The 19594-nt window shown below is 40.9% G+C and overlaps 1 protein-coding gene across 3 annotated transcripts in view; it reads right to left on the reverse strand.

The window, feature by feature from the left end:
- SLC25A26 (solute carrier family 25 member 26) overlaps window positions 1-8158 on the reverse strand; it is a 113154-nt gene extending 104996 nt beyond the window's left edge. For 2 of the 3 annotated variants that reach the window (XM_010987376.3, XM_010987374.3), the window contains exon 1: window positions 7859-8158. In XM_010987376.3, the coding sequence (XP_010985678.1) occupies window positions 7859-7891 (33 nt within the window). In that variant the 5' untranslated portion in view covers window positions 7892-8158. The remainder of the gene's footprint in view (window positions 1-7858) is intronic. The other variant, XM_010987375.3, reaches the window with a different exon arrangement.
- Between the last annotated feature and the right edge of the window lie 11436 nt (window positions 8159-19594).

Genomic DNA, 19594 nt, shown 5'->3' on the forward strand with positions numbered 1-19594 from the left:
CTGGCAGGCTATAGATAGGAAGTGCCGACTCAGGGCTTTGAAATTCCTCTGGGAGTTGAAAAAAGTCAAGATTACATGCTATAAAACCTTTATTTCTCCAAAGGAGACTGGTAAAACGAGAAAAAGTCACTGCTGCTCAACTACAGGACAAAACCAAATCACTTGTCTAATTTAACTAAGCAAAGTCATCACAGGTCCCTGGCCTAAATCACAGCTAAGAAGAACCAGGCAAAAAAACATTAACATGGCTTCTCTGGGGAACATCCCTGACATTCTCAGTTTTCTCCATAATGATGTGGCCACCAGTGACTTTAACCCCCTCGCCGCAGAGCTGCAGCTTCTGCTTCCTGTGAGACTTGCTGATGAGAATTTTAATTCTCTAGTTGAGCATCTGACCCTTTCTTCAAAGCCCATAGGTCTCACTAGATGGTAAGATCCATACCTGTTTTGTTCACCAGTATGCTCCCTGCACCAGTACACAAAAGATAGGTAACTCAATAACTATTTGAAGAATACATGAATTAACGGCTATCACAAAGCATTACTAACCATATTTTAGAAAGTACTACAAAGCAGTCTAAAAAAGGTACATCAATTTTTTTTAAAAAACTGCACACCACAGGACCAAGCAGTTCCCAAAAGAAAAATACAAATGGCCAACAAAATTATGAAAATGTACTTTCTCATCACCAATGGTCAAATAAAAATGAATGAAAACATTTTCCCAATTAAATTAGAAGTCGTTAAAAATACGAAAATAGGTATGGGTACTATTAGGAGAAAGAAATTATTACAATCTATTAAAGGACAATTTGGCACAATGAAAATTTTAAACGATAAAACACTTGACCCATTTATTTTATTCTAAACATTTCTTCCACAAATAAAAGTGCGTAAACATACAAGAAATTTCATTAAAGGATTGTTTATAACAGTAAAAAACTGAAAATAATCTACAGGTCCCTCCTAGGGGGTCTTTATAGATAAATTATATCAGAGTAATGGATAGCTACACAACCTGGAGAACAATGAGGTCAATCTGAACTCACCGGCAGAGAAACATGTTGTATTCTTAAATTAACCATAAAGCGACTGAACAATACATGCTGTACAATCATACCTTTCAAAGAAGCATATATTTACTTGTATGTGCATAATTAGAAGTCTGGAACCATACACACTAAAATGCCAGAAGTTATTACTTCTGTGGAAAAACATTCAGGATAAGGTTTTTTTTCCACTACCTTTTGCATTGTTCAAGTTTTGCAATAAATATTACATACATACAAAAATAGAGATACTCAAATTTAATACTCCCTCACACATACACACAAAAATCCAAATTCATTGGTCACATTTGGCATACAGTAGGCACTCAGTAAAGGATAACTCAGAACCTCGAACCCTGGGCCCTAAACTATCTGTGCAGCTTCATTTCACACACTCTTGACCTTGAGCCTCATTCAGCCTGACTACTCTGTTTCCCAAACATGTCCTGAAACTCCTCATTTCTGTGCTCCTCCTGGGATTTTTCTCTCAGCCTGGAAGCCCTTCCAATGTCCCTTGTCTCCTGTCTATTGCAGCCAGCAGACCACCTGCTCCCCCGCCAGCGCCCCCTCCCCACACATTCACCCTGACAAAATCCATTTCATTGTTAAGGCTCTAACCAAATGCTACAACCCTCCTAAAGCCTCTCCCAGTCTCCCAGCCAGAATTAAAGGCTACTTCCTCACCTCCCCTTACAACTTTGTTCACATTTCACTCTGGGTTCTAACCACCACATCTGACACTAAGAGCCTTCAGAGCAAAAGGCCGGTCAGTCCCCTGGGCCCTCCTAAATATTGAACCCAGTGCCTGGGATGGAACAGGGCTTCTGCACTTGTTTGTTGGTTTGAACTGTATGGAAATGTGAGATGATAAGAAAACACTTTAGGAAAAGACTCAACATTCAAAAGAAAAACTGCAGCAATCACTCTTTGGTTGTCCCTGCTGTGGTCTGCCACAGCACTGTGACAACTGAAAGCCAGTGTTCCCTGCTGCTTGCTTCTTGGCATTCTACAGACACGCTGACAGCTCTGTGGTATACTCAGGGTGACTTCTTGAGAAATCCTCTGCCTATCATCACCTCCTGACGGAAAAGCCTGTGTAGGATCACTTTCGTTTAGAGAGGATACTGTGAGGAATGCAGTAATGGTTCTGGAATTGGACTCGAGTATGTTTCCATTTGTCCAGAAATTCTTTCAGATTAAATACTGCTTAGGACAGCAGCTTTGACATCAGACAGGCAGACGTGGCTTCAGTCTCAAGTGGGTCTCTTTAGGAAAGCTATTTAACCTCCCTAAGCCCACATTTCTTCATGCATGAAATGGGGAAAATAACAGTATCTACACTTCACAGAGTTTTTGAGAACTAAGTGAGATTAAATTAGAATTAAATACAATTGCATGCTTAGCAAAAGGCTTGCCCTTTATCAATTATCAATAAATCTGAGTTATTATTTTTAGTGTTACTATAAATATCCTTCCAAGTTTGCTGATGCCCTATTTCTGACATGCCAATAGCAAAAATACTAAAAACCACATGAAAGACGCAGGACTTGACCAAAGACTGAAGATTACATTCCTATATTAAACTGAATAAATGCACATATAAAATCAATAAATTCAAGTCTTTCCTTAGCAATAATGAATGAAAAGCTCTCCTCAAATTCTGCTCCCTGGACAAAGATCACCCATGGTCTCACTCAACAGAAAGCCAAATCATGGGATGCGTGGCAGGAATGAGCATCAAACTCAAAAACCTGAGAAATACTACTGTTCAGATTTATTTGCGACTGCTGGATTTGAAATAAAGAGTTAATTTTTTTTTTAAGCAGAATACCAAAAAAAAGAAGACAAAATTGTAACCATACGATTCCTGCTCTGAAAAAACTGCATACGCACTCGTTAAAATGCTCAATAAATGGTTACTTTTTATCACCATTCTCAATTACACAGTTAATTTTTGTTTTATTTTCTGTTAAATGTCTGCTCCTACTTGACTGCACACCCATGAGGGCAGGGACCATATCTTTGAGGCACTCTTTCCAAGTCCTAGAGCAAAGGCTCACACATATGTCTGGTTAAACATATGGGTGATGTAAAAGATACCTGATTTGTGGAGGTGGAAAAACTGGGCACAACTCTTATCTTCCCTCTATTTGGTATTTCACTAACATTATTCAAATTCTGTCTGTACCATTAAAAATTTAACATTTCAAACTTTATTTGAATGCACAGCATTTGGTTTGAAAATGGTGACAAAAGCGTATTAGCAAGTCATTCACAGCTAAATTACCAGATTTCAAAACTTTCCCAAGACCCCTTCCCACACTGAAAGAAAAATGAGAAAGGAAATATAGTCCCATCTCCTGGTACTTGAGATGCAAAAGAAATGCCTCTATCACAGCAGATGTTCTCAGCTGTGGTCCCAGGAAACTGGTGGTCTCCAAGGGCGCCTTGTATGCTCCAGTGATCGATCAAAATTGAGACTATACCTGTCTAGGTGACTGCCTGCTCAGCACAAAAACAAGCAAAAAGGAAGACCTGCCCACTCTGACCTAAATGCCAAAAAGAAACAAGTCATATGAAGCAAGCTTGAGAAGGTGCAGTATAATTCCCAACCCCTTTTAGATTTAGAGATCACGCTTCTTCATCAGATACTAACTTGCCTTGACTCCAGCAGGCAATTAGGAGGCTGCCTTCCAGAAAAGAGACATGGGCCAAAAACACTGAAAACGTCCCCTAAACGTATGTCCAATACTTCATTCTTATCTTTTCTTCTGTTTTCTCACCTCACCTAAGAAGCCCTGGCAACATAACCCTTGCCACTGCCCTCAAGTCCCTTTCTGCCAGTGGTTCTCAACCAAAGAGCAGGTCCAGTGAGACTTGAGTATCACAAAGAAGCTTTTTCAGAGTCATTTCATGAAAGAAAGAGAAAAAGCAAAACAACGATTTTCACAAGAAGAAAAAGAAACAGTATTAGCAGTCCCTGCTTCACACAGCACCAACATACGTGAATTTCAGTTACCAAAAGAACACAGCCCTCCAACACCATGGTCCACGTTACAGTTACCACAGTGATAGTCTATAAAAACAGATCCTGGAAAGAGGGAACTGGCCAGCAAAAATCAAAGTACAGTAAATAAATGAAAAGTGGCGAATACCGAAAGTGAAATTCAAACCAAATATAGAAGGTGTTACAAAAACACGAGCTGGCTGTGGGAACACTGACGCTGCTGTCTCTGGAAACCAGACCCGCGGCCAGAGGGAATTAGTGAAGGCGAGCTTATCACCATATATGAAGAAAATGGATGTGATGAGAAGGACGAAGAAGGCCCAGAGAAAGTTGTGCCAGCAAAATCAACACATTAAAGGAACTCTGGGAGGTTTTCACAACACTGAAAACACACAGGATAAAAGGCTGGAAGTTGATCCAAACTTAGGAAGCAGATCACTTTGCCAAGGCATAAAACAATACTTGGTCTGCACTGGAAGTTATATGACTCACAAATCACTTTTGATTTTTTTTTTTAAACAAAGAAATAAAATCTTAGCGTTTTAAATTACAATGTATTAAGTGTTGGTATTACTTTTTTCTTCCATTTCTCTGCACATTTATAATCAACTGTAAGAGAGTTCTTAACATTAACAAGAATTTGTAAAGGTTATTAAATAATCATAAGACCACTTTGCATGATTCCCATTTGCACATTCATTTTTACAGTCCACACTACCATGCAAAGAACGGCCCGGACTTCACACTGCATAGCACAGACACCTGCAGAAGCTCTTCCACCTGCAACCTAGGACGAGTTAAAAGTGACCGAGGCAGGGATGCTTTTGGTTTCCTTCAAACAACAAGCCAGGTGAACCACAAGAGCAATGTAATAGTTAAATACTGAAGGAGAGAAGAGTCAGGCAGAAAAGAAGACATAAAGGGTGAAGAGTGGTTTGGGGTTTCTTGTTGCTGTTGTTGCTTGCATTAAAAAAAAAAAAACTAGAAGGAAAAAAAGTAAGGCTACTATCAAAATTATTTTCTATAATCTTGGGGAATTTCAATATAGCTGGTTTTCATAATGAATGAAATAAAGCCAGCCAGCCATATCTTGGGGTTCTGCACGCTGGGATTCAACCAACTGCAGATTGAAAATATTCAATAAAAGAATTCAAGAAAGTTCCAAAAAGCAAAACTTGAATTTGCTGCATGCAGGCAACTATTTACATAACATTTACATTCTGTTTACAGCTATCCACATAGTACTTATGCTGTATTAGGCATTATAAGTAATCTAGAAATGATTTAAAGGGTGCAGGAGGATGTGCCTAAGTTATATGCAAATACTACACCATTATATACAAGAGACTTGAGCGCCTGCTGATTTTGGTATCCACAGGGGTCCTGGAATCAATCCCCCTTGAACAGAAAGGGACAAGTGTATTTCTGTATGGTTTGAATTAGGAATGAACAGATGCTCATACAGTGTTGTATTTTTTTAAATCTATAACCCTTTTCCAGGTTACTATTGTAGCACATACTCTTCGCAAATACTTGCCAATGGCCCCCAAATTGTCCACAAAATGCATTTGTCATCATTTACCTAACCATTCCTGTTGACTGTTTCACGTTTAAGTGGCTTCCTATTATCTTCACTGAGTTGAATGTTAGCAACATCTTTACGTGTTCTAAACTTTACGTGTTCCAAACTGCTTTCCTAAAAGCACGCACAGTCAATGTACTCTTTGGAGGTTTTTTCCTAAATAGTTTGCTCCATGCTCCAAATAAAAGCTAACACCCCAGAGGCCCTCCCCTTATTCAACTCTCCAGCCCTTCAATCCCCTTTTAAGAAACTTGAAGCAGTAAACAGTTAAATGTCTGCTACCTGCCAGGCTCTGTACTGTACCTCTAATGTCAACTCATTTAATCTTTGGAATCTGAGTTTCAAGACTTCAGCGAACAGGTGAAGGTTCATTCATTCATTCAACAAGTTGTGGTGAGGGCCTACGAAGTGTCAGGCACTGGTCCCACGGCAGTAAGCAAAACAGAACTCCCTCAGGAGTGCTCAGCCTGCCTCAAACACGCTCCAGCCTTAAATAACAACCACTCCATTTCTGGGCTACTTCAGTAATAAAACTTTCTAATGGCTTCCATTATGCTTCAAAATAAAATATCTTTTAGCTGGAATGAAATTTAACTTCCCTGAAACTTCTACTCACTGATCCTAATTCTACCCTCTTTAACTACAATGAAAAAAGAAGTATGCGTGTGTACCATATATTACTAAAATAAATTTTAAATAAATTTAAACACCACTGTTCTTTGTTAACTCTGGCACACCCCTGTTTTTAGCAACTGCTACTGTTGCTGACTTCAGAGACAGTATCAAGGAACAGTCAAAGGTGTGGAATCCCACGTTACACTGCCTGGAATCTAAGCTCACACACGTGAAGTCGATCTCACTATGTAACTTTGGACAAGTTATGTAACATACTATATCTCAGTTCCCTCATTTGGAAAACTAGGATAAGACTCCAAGTTTTGTCAGAATTGAGTGAGATGATGTATGTAAAAAGCTTACCTAAGCTCCCAGCAGAGCAATGTTAACTGTGAAAAGTACTACTATCTCACCAGTTGGACAGGAAAACTCTTTCAAAGTGGTAATGCATTTCTTTGCAACTCTAAAACCTAGCTTATACAAGCTAGGTTTAAAACCATCATTCCACAAGTCTGGCTAAGATGCCCCCTTCCACATCTTTCCGTAACACGCTGAAACTAGCCCTCATTATTTCACTCTTTCACCCCCACCACCTGACCCATGTGGGCAGCCCTATCTTGTTCACTGATATCTCCAACACCTGCAAAAACAATTGAAAGTTAAATGAAGGGGGCAGGGTATAGCTCAGAGTAGCAGAGCACGTGCTTAGCATGCACTAGGTCCCGAGTTCACTCCCAGGTACCTCCTCTAAAAATAAATAAACCTAATTACCTCCCTTCCCACCTCCAAAAAAAAAATTAATTGAAGACATTCCTCTGGGCCTCCGTTTCTCAGGAAAAGCTTTCAGAGCTTTTTTTGTCTGCCTCTGCCCACCACCCTACAATAAAAACATAGGCAGCCAATCTGTCTTCACTACTGTATCTAGTATCCCCTACCAGACCTGCCATAAGAAAGGTTTCAAAATATTTATTAAAGGATTTGGGGGTCTTTTTGTTGCTGTTTTTTTTTGATGTTAAGACACGTTGGTTCTCACTGTTTTCTCAAGAATTAAACGCTTACTGACTTAACTAGCTCCAGAGAGCAGCTGTTTCTGCTCATCCGTATACCCAAAGGCTCAAAGAATGCCTGGGAGCAGAATAAACATTAATTATATACTGAATAAATAAATACGTCGTTTTCCGATACTTAAAAAAAAAAAAAAAAAGCAAAATGAAACCATAGTCTCGAACAGGTCTGTGAGTGTCTTGAGTGAGCTTTGTTTTGTTACATATATTTCGTTAACTACCAAGTTCTGCAGCCTGTGGTTTATACTACAATTGAAGATTTTCTTTTCCCTTTAGTTAAGCCGTTGCGCGGAAGACAAGTCAAGTACCCCAACCCTTTCCCACCTCCGTCCTTCTGAAATACGAGTAAGGAACCCGGGGCCTCGACACCAGGCCCGGCGCGGCCCAGGAGCCCGGCACTTCCCGCCAGCCCCGGTGACCGGTGCCCCGGGACGATTGAGCACGCAAAACCGGGAAAAGGAGCCAGGGCAGAAAAGCCACCAGGGACTCCAGTGCGGCACCCCGGCGCTCTGAGCACCCCACCCTGCCACCCCGTACTCACCACCAGCGAGGCTGTGAACCCGGGCCGGTCCATGGCCCCACAGACACAGTCAGGGATATCATTCAAGGCTGACCAGAGGCGGCTGGCGTCTCCCGGCACTGGTCGCCGCCATCTTGCAGACGCCTGCGCTTCCGCGACCACGTGAGACTGAACCACAACAACTACACGTGCAACCCGGGACGCTGCGCTGGGAGGCGCTCGCCTCGGAAGGAGGAGCGGGGCCTGAAAGTGTGGTCGCGTCAAGTCTCGCGACTCTTCTCTGCCTGCGTTTCCTACGGCTTCTGAGTGGTCTAGATGGAGGAACTCTCGCGAACAAATGAGCCTCTGATGGGAAATGGTCGCGGGGAGCCCCGCAGTGAGGGCAGCGCGAAGCCGAAGGGGGCGTGGCTATGGTGGAGGGCGGTGCCGTGGAGGGGAAGGACTAGTTCCTGGGGGCCAGGCTCGTGGTTTCCGTTTTTTTGCTTTATCTCTTGGTTTAATCTGTAGAAATTTTGTCTGAATTTCATAAAATAGACTCATTATCAGAAAATTATTAAGTATAGAAAAATATTTCATTAGTTTCTTTACTCGGGCTAAAAATTAGCGTCCTCCACTTCTCGTTACAGTGAATTTTGCACTTGTTTTCACTTGTTCAGTTAATTACTTGCTTATCTTGTTAACTGAGATACCAGTTGCATACCTCGAAGTCTACTTTATTTAAGCACTTAATAAAAGCTTCTTGGAGTGGACCTGTCTTTACATTTATTAAACAAATACCTTCTAAGTTTCCTCATGTCAAGGGCCAATTACATCTCAGACCTGATGCTCTAATACAACTTAGTAAGGTAAGCACCATTGCAATCTTCATTTTATGGAAGATCCTAACGCTCCAAGAGGTTCAGCAGCCGACTCAAAGCTACAGAGAGCAGAGCACAAGCTTGAGATTTTACCTCATGCCCTCATCATGTTTCCTCAGAGCCCTTGCAACAGCCTTAGCAGGCTCTCTGTCTGCCTTTCTTCAATCTATCTTTCATATCACTCCTAGAATCTTTATTCTTTTCTAGATGAGATGATCTAGAAGTGATTAGCAGGATACCTGGCAGGGTTTCAAATTCTGCTTTCCCAGGAATCTGGGAGTGGCTTCCCTGAGTGGCTCAGACTCGGCTTCTCTCTGATGAGGTTGCAGTAAAGGCATCAGCTGGGGCTGTATCTGAAGAGTTGATTAGGGCTGGAGGATCCACCTTCAAAATGGCTCGTTTTCATGATTGCCAAATTAGTGCTAACTCTCGGCAGGTGGCCTCAGTTCCTCACCACATAGACCTCTCCATAGGGTTGTTTGACCATCCTCCCGATAACGACAGCTGGTTTTCCCCAGACTGAATCATGTAAGAGAGAGCAGGATGGAAACATTATGTTCTTTTCTATTGTACAAAGGTAAAAGCTTCATCAGATATTTCACAATGCCACTAGAAATCCTTTAGGAAATACAGATATTGCAAACATGACCTGGGGCCTCCTTTTTCTGATATACTGAGGGAAAGATCCATTACCACGTGTGCATATCTTTTAAATGGAGCATTTCAGTGCATCGTCATTGTTACCACATTGCAGGCAGAGTGTATCCTCAAATCTTCTATTTTAAAAGATACAGGAAGTAAGTTCAGTACTGGTTTGCACTAAAGGTGTGAAATTATACTAATAAAATTGTCTTCCTCAATTAAGTCTACCACTGTAAGCCAAGTTTACTTTTAAACAAGTTCTGATATATTTTTAAATTATTGAGATAAAGAAATGTTTATGCATTAAATTTTCCTAGTTTAAAAACATTTGCAGCACATATGACAATGAATTCTTAATTCTAAATAGCTCCTATAAATCAGTAAGAAAAGACCAGTACCAACAGAAAAAAAAAGGCTATGTATATTTGTTATATATATGGCTATATATATGTTATATATGTATAAATGAATATAAATGAATCACTATGCTGTACTTCAGAAATTAACACAACATTGTAAATTGACTATACTTCAATTAAAAAAAGAAAAAAATAGCCAAAGTCACAAAGGAAGAAAAACAAGCAGCTAGTGAACATGTGAAAATATTTTAAAGTCATTAGTAACATCAAAATGAACATCAAAACAACAATACCGCATATTTTTTTAACTTATCAAATAGGCAAATACTTTTCTAGAGGGAGCGTCAAAGCAGCTTTTCTGGTGAGTGAATATGGCAAGATCTATCAAACCCTAAAAAAATGTTCTTTGTCCTCCATTATTCTATTTATTGCATTGTACTCTAAGCAACTATTTTTTAAATCCATCAAAATACATCTATGAAGATATTCATTTCACTGTTTACCATAGCAAAAGGAGATTTTTTTACAAAACTGTTCATCAGGGCGTGATTGAGATAATTTGGCTATAGTACCCATAGGTAGCTATTTAAAACCATGATATAGAAGAATCTCTAATGATATGGAAAGACAGTAAACATAGAAACAGTTGCATAAGAGCATATGCATACGGTGTTTTCTCTCTCTATGCCCCAGCAGGTCCAGTCTCTACTTTTCCGTCTGTGAGCTCTGTCTCAGGGACCTGACCCATAGGAACTGGCCCCTGGTTTCCAGTTGGGTTTGGCCAGTGGAAGTCATGGGCAGAACTGAGGATGGCAGGAGAAAGAGGTCAGGGTATTTCTTCTCTGCTCTCTCCCTGCCCCCATCTGAAACACTGCTTCTGTGAAACAGCCTCCCCTCTTTGGCTCCCTTTCTCCTTCAGGTCTAGGGAGGATAATGACTCCCTACTGTGGGAAATACTGACTACCTCTCCATACGTCACTGATTTTCCTAACCCTGCCCACGGTTCTCTTCCCAGCTGAGTACCCTCTATTTGCTGCTAGAACTCTGACTGACAAAAGATACTATAATCCAGTTTTGTAAACATTTACATATTAGTTATTTGTTGCTGCGTACGTAACAAACTACCCAAACACTTAACAGCTATAAACAACAAACATTTACTATCTCAGAGTTTCTGCGGATCTGAAATTCTGGAATTGGCCTAGCAAGGCATGACTGCCTCAAAATCTCTTAAAAGACTGCAATCATGCTGTCAGCCAGGACTGCAATTCCATTTGATGGCCTGAATGGAGATCCACTTCCAAGCTCACTCATATGTTTGTTGGTGGGATTCAGTTCTGCGCAGGGTTTTGGAGTGAGGGGCTCGATTCCTCAATGTCTGTTGACTGAAGGCCTCCCTCAATTCCTTGGCACATGGAACTCTCCACATGGGAGCTTGCAACATGGTCCCTGGCTTCCATCAGAGTGAGAGAGAATACTGAAGATGAAGCCACAATCTTTTGTAACTTAATCACACCCAGTGGGAGGCGATTACACAAGGGCATGAATACAAGGCAGCAGGGATCAACGGGGACAATCTTAGAGGTAATTTAAAACTTAACAATGCAGAGAAAAAAAATCTATATGACGACTGGTTATATTTGGATGCCTTAAAAAAGATCTTTTTGTTTTCTTCTTACATTACTGGCCATTTCTAAAGAATAAAAACTACTTCTGCAACTATTACCATCATATATTGTTGCTGACCTATCTTGAGCTGACAGCCACTCACATGATATTGCTTATTGCTTAATTTCTTAGGCTTTTCTCTGAGCAAGTTGATATAAACCTGCCTTATTTTACGAAGCATGAATCAGTTATCTTCCATAATTGGATTTTGTTCAATATTTGACCCAAGATGAAGTTCTGGCTAGGTTTCCAAAACATATATAGGGGGAGGGTATAGCTCAGTGGTAGCGTGTGTGCTTAGCAGGCACAAGGTCCTGGGTTCAATCTCCAGTACCTCCACTAAAAAATAAAATAAAAAATTAATTAAAAATATATAAAGAAACCAAATTACCTCCTCCCCCAAAAAATATATATAAAAATAATCAGGATGGAATTTGCTCGGCTCATTTTTACATTCTCTGACAAAGACCCCCACTCCGTTGGATGTGGAAAAGCCTTGTGCCTTGTGCGTTTACTGCCCATCAGATTGGCAAGCCTGTCACACTGAAATGTAACACAGAAGTGACCTTGCTGTAATCTCTCCCCTCTGTCGAAGTGGCAACTGGTCATTATGGGTCAACTTTGTGACACTTACCTGACACACATGATAACAGCAAACAATTCTTCTCAGCCACCGACTATTGTTATACTCAAGGGCAAATTGAGCTGTTTTTTTCTCTGCAGTAGAGGAAATAATGGGAGAATATAAGTGGAGTTCATGATCTTCCCATTATAGGAATTTTAAGCAAAAATGTCCACTAGGAAACCACAGTCTTCTGGCTAACCACAAGTAAGAACTTTATCATTCTTCAAATTAACTCCATCAACAAGTGCTAAGCACCACCTGTGTCCACAAAGCCTTTTTTCTTTCTAAACCTCTCACCCTCCCAATGTCATTTTTTATCATGGTTCCATAATTGTTACAATCTTCTAGGTTAAGAAACCTGCCTCGTGTCTCAATTTCTCATTTATCCCTGATACCCAAACCATTACCTAATCCTTCAGACACACTCCTCCTCTGCTTTCTGCAGCACATCTTGGTTTAGGCCTTCAAAAATCACAACTTAATGAGTGAACCTGTCATAAAAACCTTCTCCTGACTCCATATCCCCTTTTCCAGTTCACCTGGACAGTTTTGCATGAGGTTAAAAAAAAAGAAAGACAGAAAGTAACCATTTTATATCAGGTCCCGTGTAGATGACTGACCATTTCCCTGTGTACTTTCCCAAATAATCCAAACTGCCACCCCATGACTCAGGACTTATAATCAAGCCTGGACACCTGGTTTCTGAAAGGAAATCAGTAAAACCTAAAAGGAGATCATTGACACATTGGAAGACGGTATGACAGTGTCTTACAAAGCTAAACATAGTCTTAACATATGATCTGAGAGTCATGCTCCTTGGTATTTACTCAAATTAGTTGAAAACTTATGTCTACACAAAAAAAACTGCACACGGGTATTTATAGCTGTTTTAGTCGTAACTGCAAAAGCTTTGAAGCAATCAAGATATCCTTTAGTAAATGAATGGATAAATAAACTGTGGTACATCCAGACAATGGAATAGTATTCAGTGTTAAAAAGAAATGAGCCCTCAAGCCATGAAAAGATGTGGAAGAACCTTAAATGCATATGACTAAGTGAAAGCAGCCAATCTGAAAAGGCTGCATACTGTGTGATTCCAACTATATGACATTCTGAAAAAGGAAAAATTATGGAGACAGTAAAAAATTCAGTGGTTGCCAGGGGCTGGGGGAGGGAGGGATGAATAGATGCAACAGAGAATTTTTAGGGGAGCAAAACTATTCTGTGATGCTATAACAATGGATTTATGTTATTATACATTTGTCAAAACCCATGAAATGAGTGATCTACCTAATGTAAACTATAGATTTTGGATGATAATTATGTTTCAGTGTAGGTTTATCAACTGTAACAAATGTACACTCTGGTGGGGGGTGTTGATAGCGGGGGAGGCTACGGGGTGGGGTGGAGGGGAACAAGGGAGTATACGGAAACCCTCCACGGAGTACTCCAAATTGAGTACTTTCTGCTCAATTTTGCTGTGAATCTAAAACTGCTCTAAAGGATAAATTCTATTATAATAATGAAAAAAGGAAGTCATTGTACTATACCCTGAGATTCCCAATGATTACACACTTCAATTTTTTCTACGGGGGTAGGGGGCAAAGGAGGGAGGGAGGAAGGAAAGGAGAGAGATGGAAGAAAGAATAGGAGGAAGAAAGGAAAGAAGGAAGGAAGTGTGCAAAAAGGAAAAGTAAGAGAATATAAGAAAAGAAAAATATCATGTCTCTGCTCTCCATTTAAAAAAATACTTTTTCTCCAACCCAAAGGTTCATTGACAGATAAATGGATAAACCAAATGTAGTGTACACATAAAATGGAATATTATTTAGCCTTTAAAAGGAAAGCAATTCTGATACATGCTACAACGTAGACAAACCTAGACAACATTATGCTCAGTGAGATAAGCTGGGTACAAAATGACAAATACTGTAGGATTCTGCTGATAGAGGTATCTAGAGTAGTCAAATGGCCAGAGACAGAAAGTAGAAGTGTGGTTGGCAGGAGCTGGAGGAGGGGAAATGTTTAGTGTTTGATGGATAGGGAATTCCAGTTGGGGAAGAAGAAAAAGTTTCAGGAATGGATGGTACTAATGGTTGCACAGCGTGAATGTGCTTAACGCCACTGGACTGTACACTTAATATGGTTAAAATGGTCATTTTTTTTAATTTGTATGTATATTTTACCAGCTAAACAAAGATTTTTTTTTCATAGGAGGTGGAACACATTGAACATGTTTCATTTCAAAGATGAAATGTTTCTCAACCTCTCCCAAAACGCTGATGCATGATATTCTTTAATCAAGCAGTAATCAGAGTTCTCCCGACTCCTTCAATGCCATTTTGCTTCCTAAGTCTGAGTGATTGGAGGGAAGGCGGGCAGGGGAAGCTCTAGTACATGCCGCAGGGCCCCAGATAATTCACCAATTTGGAAAATGTTTCAAGAATGAAAGATACAACTTTGAATTTCCATTCACCAACTCCCTCATCATGAGGTGCCTCTCCTGGATTTGTTCATTTTATACCTTCATCGTGGCCAATCTTCCACAAAACTCTCTGGCACTGTGGTCTTTTTATGTATGACCTTCCATCAAACAAACAGCAGTCCTTCATTCAAAAGGGCACAACCCCTTATTCCTCTGAGCTACCAGCATGGGTCCTAAATAAACACTGTAGGCTTCCTGTTACAGGCTGAAAGTTAATCGTCTCCATCTGTCCCCAGGTGAACCCCTTAGAGTTCAGAAGAATCACTTGAATAAGGTGAGCTTTATCTTTGGTCATTTCTCAGGTTCAATGCTGCTGATGTTGCAAAACAGCTGCCATTCCCCCAGATAGTTACCAGAGAACATGTCACCCCCTCTAGGGTGACGTGTCACTCGAGTGCAGTCCCACATCTTCTACTAAGTTTTAGTTTTGTTCCTTTTGCAGATTTTCTTTCTCAACAGACATTTTATATTTTTTACCTGACTATTGCTTCAGCTTCATGGCCTGCCAGTCACTTTTCTCTGCCCTTGGGCCCCCAGGTGGGTTGGTCTTCTCCATACCTGCTGTCTCAGGGCGTGGGCACAGGCCACGCCCCCACTTCCACATCTCTCCTTCTTGCTTGACCTCCGCTGACAGCTCCGCTTAATGTGGCTTCCTCAGAGGGTGTCTTCTCCTTCACGTCACCCTACTCCCACCATATTTCTTCCCCAGCACTTAATATAATGTATAATTCTCTGTTTGTGTGCTCATTTGTTTAACATCCCTCTCCACCACTAGACTATAAAATCCATGAAGGCAAGGACAGTACCCATCAAGCTCACCACTGTACTCAGTGCTAGATACAGAGTAGGAGTTCAGCCGTTGGAATGAAGAAAAGCAGAGAAAGGAGAGAGGAAGGGAAAGAAGGAGACATACATAGTTGCACCTTCACTCCTGTAATAAAGCCGATGTGCACGGGGAAGTTTCATTAGGCATTCGAGACACCTGGAGACCAATGCTAGAGGGTTTGTAATGCTATGAAAACCTTCAGGGTGTCTTTTCCTCCAGAAAATTATTGCACTTCTATTTTTGAGAGTGGAAAACAAAGGATGTCAATTCGCGGCATATGTTCCTAGCAAAAGAGCCTGTGGAATCCATATAGCAATCCCCAGCCTAATTCCCCTGGCCCCTACCCCTCCCAGAGTTCACTGCAATTGCCCTGCCATGATAGCCATTCAAGAAGTGAGCTCTCTCAGAAGCAAAGCTGAATCCAACCAGGGCAATGAGAAATCAGTTCTGTGAGCCAGTTGGCAATACGTTGGCCATTTCACAAAAGCAGGTAATCATCTCTCTTTTTCAAAGTCATTGTGATGATCAGTGAAACTCTATGTTGCTTACAGATAGGAAATGAGAAGATCAAAGAAGAATCTAGATTTTTATCGTAGTAAATCTGGAGAAAGAATGGTCAAAAATAAGTTTCAACAAAGGAAGCATACAGTTGACCAATCCCTCAGAAACAGAGTCATTTTTCTACAGTGTTCTGTTTATAAAGTCTTTTCCTGTGCAATATGTGGTTTACCCTAAACACTCAGAGAGTACTGTCCTTACACAAGTACATTTACTTCACGCGTGCATATAGTGAATTTTTAATTCATTAAAAATAGGCAGAACTAGTGTAGTGTTGATAAACTGTTTCAACAACTGATCAATAGCAATAGTAGATCGTCTGTGATGCTGACTTTCCCACCTGTGTTTCTCCTCAGTTTCTAAAATACTCCTTAAGAGAAAGATTATAGGGACAAGACAATTGGGACAGAACTTACGATCAAGATTTAAAATTAAGGCAAGAAATACATTCCTAAAATACATATGGTGTGCCTATTTTCTTTCCCAAACGAGACTCATTTGTAATTTTTAAAAAAAACTTGGTTTTAACCATGCAGTTGTTTATATGAAAGTTTATAGCATTTGTCAGTTGCTTGGGGTAGAGGTATGGAGATGAGATCCATTGTTTTACAGGCATTGTGTTCTTAATCATCAAAGAATCATGCAGAATATTGCAAATATATCATGTGGAATATTGCATCGGGCCCTGGGCTGAACCACGATCTGCCTTTGAAATAAATTCGTGGTCTGCCTCCATGTAGTTCTGTCTCAATGGAAATGATAAACTGATACATTAATTGTGGAAGGCTGTATCTGCCTCATTTGCTGTAAAACCTCTAATTCCTGGGACCACAGTAGACCAGAAGGGTCTAAAGGATTGGTAGGAAACTGAGGCTGCGAACTCTCTGAGCTAGTGTGACACACTTATACCTTGTATGCAGGGTGGGGATACCTGTCCTGTGTAGGTGAGGAACGCCAAAGGGCTGGGAATTGAGGTAGCAGTCGGGCCTCCCAGTGAGGTGCAGATGCTGCACTTGTGGTCTCTATCCATCCAAAAAGCTAAGAAAAGACGGTGTTAGGCAAAGCCCTCTGGATCTCCTGAGTCTGACTGCCATTTAGAATCTATAACTATCCCTAGGCTGATCCAAGTATATTAACTGAAGTCCCTTCTATTCTGAAATGTCCTCTGTCTAATGCTTTACTATAATTTATTCACTCTTCTAAAAACAGCATCTACTCTTCATAAGAGGATTTTTTTTTTAATACGAGACACTGGGTTTACAGCTTTGCAGATTGTGCACTGCATGGCTCCAAGGGGGTGCCAATTACAACGTAGTTCGTGTGAATGTTTCACAGATTTTTCATTCCACAGCTCTGGGGAACCATAATTACACTGCATTCTATGTAAGTGGCAACCCTTGGAGTGGTGCAGTGTACAACCTACTCAGCCTTACATGGCGGCACTCGATCACCCTCAGTCTGAGATTTGTTAGCTCCAAAATGAACGCTGCCTTGGGGTAGAGGAAGTAAGGATTTATGGTAAATCCTATTGATGCAATGCCCCATATCGCCTTGGCTCACCTGCAGTTCACATGCAGCTATGGTCTCTGGCACACTGACAACATCCCACCTCAGGTATCAGTGTCTCTCACCCCCTACCAGAGTGCTCTCTCCTGCGTTGGGAGCTGTGCTGGCACCATCAAGGTATGTGGGTGAATCAATGCCCCAGCCTTTACTCTGATAGGCCGACTTTACACATGTTCCACATTGTTTCTCAGGGGTTCACCGGGAGAACTGAGCCCCCATTGCCTACAGCACTAACCTACTGTTTTATGCACACTTTATCACCATTTTCCCCTTTCTTGTCTCACTTTTTCCACTTTCTTTTTTAGCCTCCCAGGAATTGTCTCTCCCACAAAAAAACTGTCTTAATTTGGGTTTCTTCTAAAATAGACCCGATGCCCTTAGGAACAGAAAACCTTAGTTGGTTCTGTAACCTGAGTGCTGGTCCAGGGCTAAATACTTGTTGGATGAATAAATGAATAATTCTTGCACAGGGAAGTGGGCTGCCTCCACTTAGGAAGGTGGGAAGCGAGAAGAACAAATTAGGCAGTGAGTTCTCATGCCTCAAACTGCATCTGTGACAATGTGACAGAAAACTCAACCTGTCCCTCACAAATGCAACAAAACATGCTCCATTCCAGATGCAAATGACTGCTGCTTTACACAGCACAGACATAGTTCAGATTGTAGTTTTGAGTGGGGAGGAGGGTAAGACCCTTTGTATTTATGCAATAAAAGGTCTCTCTCCACCCCTCAAATTCTCTTCAAGCTCTTAATAAAATACCTGCAAATACCCCCATCCTATTCTTGGACACAAAGCCTTGAGATAATCCAGCTTTGGAAAAATGATGCGTGCATCTGCTTCCTAACCAGAAAAAGATATAAGACTCTGGGGACAGGGAATTATAAGTCCATTTCTTTGTTCTTTAAAATCATTCCTTTATCTCTGAGCCTCAACAGCGCTGTTTTTCTCTCTAATGTGAGGAGGAATACATGTGCAAAGAGTGTGAAATTAACAGAGTGCATGCACAATCTCAATAAATAAACATGAAAACCTTTCCATTGCACCTCACTAGCTCCATTCAATTAGTGAAATGTTAAAACACTGTTGCATTGCACAACCTAAACATTTAATTTGGGGAAAAGCTAAATAAAACAAACAAAAAACCAGCAAATAAGAAAGCCTGAAATTCTTCTGTTCCCGCCAAAGTACTCAGTCAAACATGGAAGCAGCAGAACCTGTTGTCCAGAATTCTCATTACCATCTCAGAATCCCTTTAGTCCTCACCTCCTAATATCACAGTCTTCCTGTTTGCAGTCAACTAACTGCCCAAAATGCTAGCTGATAGCTAAGGCAAGCAGAGTGGTTTAACACATTTATGGCAAACACATTACAAAAGCCCTCACTTTGTCTTATTGCACACATGACAGACATTGCTAATCTATTGCTGAAACAGCTTCATACTCCTCAATAAATTGCTGCCAGCAGACAGCAGCAGTCAGTAAGAGTTGGTACAAGAAAGTCATTCCTTCAACTAATTTTTATTGAACTCTTACTGTGTTCTAGGCACTGTTTTCACTCTAGGAACATGATGATGAAAAAAACAAATATTTCAGACAAAGTATCAGAGACATGGTGAAGGTGAGAGTCAGTGTCAGAATGAGGTTGAGGGTGTGGGTGAGGGTTAGCAACAGGATCATGGTGAGGAATAAGGTCAGGATGAGGGGGTCATTAGTGTCAGGTGAGTTTCAGGGTCAAGTAGAGGGTTATGATGACTGTGAGTCTAAAGTTCTAGGTCAGGGTCAACGTCATGGTAATGGTGAGGGTCACTATGTAAGTCAGGTACACATCAGAGTCAGATTCAGGGTGAAGTTCAGAGGCAGGGTCAGTGTGAAGGTGGATGTCAGGGACATTGTCAGGAATAGGGTAGCGTCTAGATGAGCAAGAGGGCAACTGTCAGAGTTCGATAATGTTGAAGTTTGAAGTCAAGGTTCACATTCAGAGTTGGGGTCAACTTCAGCATCAGGGTTAAAATCAAGCAGAAGGACAAAGTAAAGGTCAGTGTCTATGTGAGTTTCAGTTAGGAAGGATCTGAGTCAGGGTCATGATAAGTGTCAGGATCACAGTGGGTGTTAGGTGAACAAGAACCTGACCTTGATTATCACCCTATCCTGACCTTGATCCTGATCTGGAT

The sequence above is a fragment of the Camelus dromedarius genome, chromosome 17 (assembly GCF_036321535.1).
Source record: "Camelus dromedarius isolate mCamDro1 chromosome 17, mCamDro1.pat, whole genome shotgun sequence".
Classification (NCBI taxonomy): Eukaryota; Metazoa; Chordata; class Mammalia; order Artiodactyla; family Camelidae; genus Camelus; species Camelus dromedarius.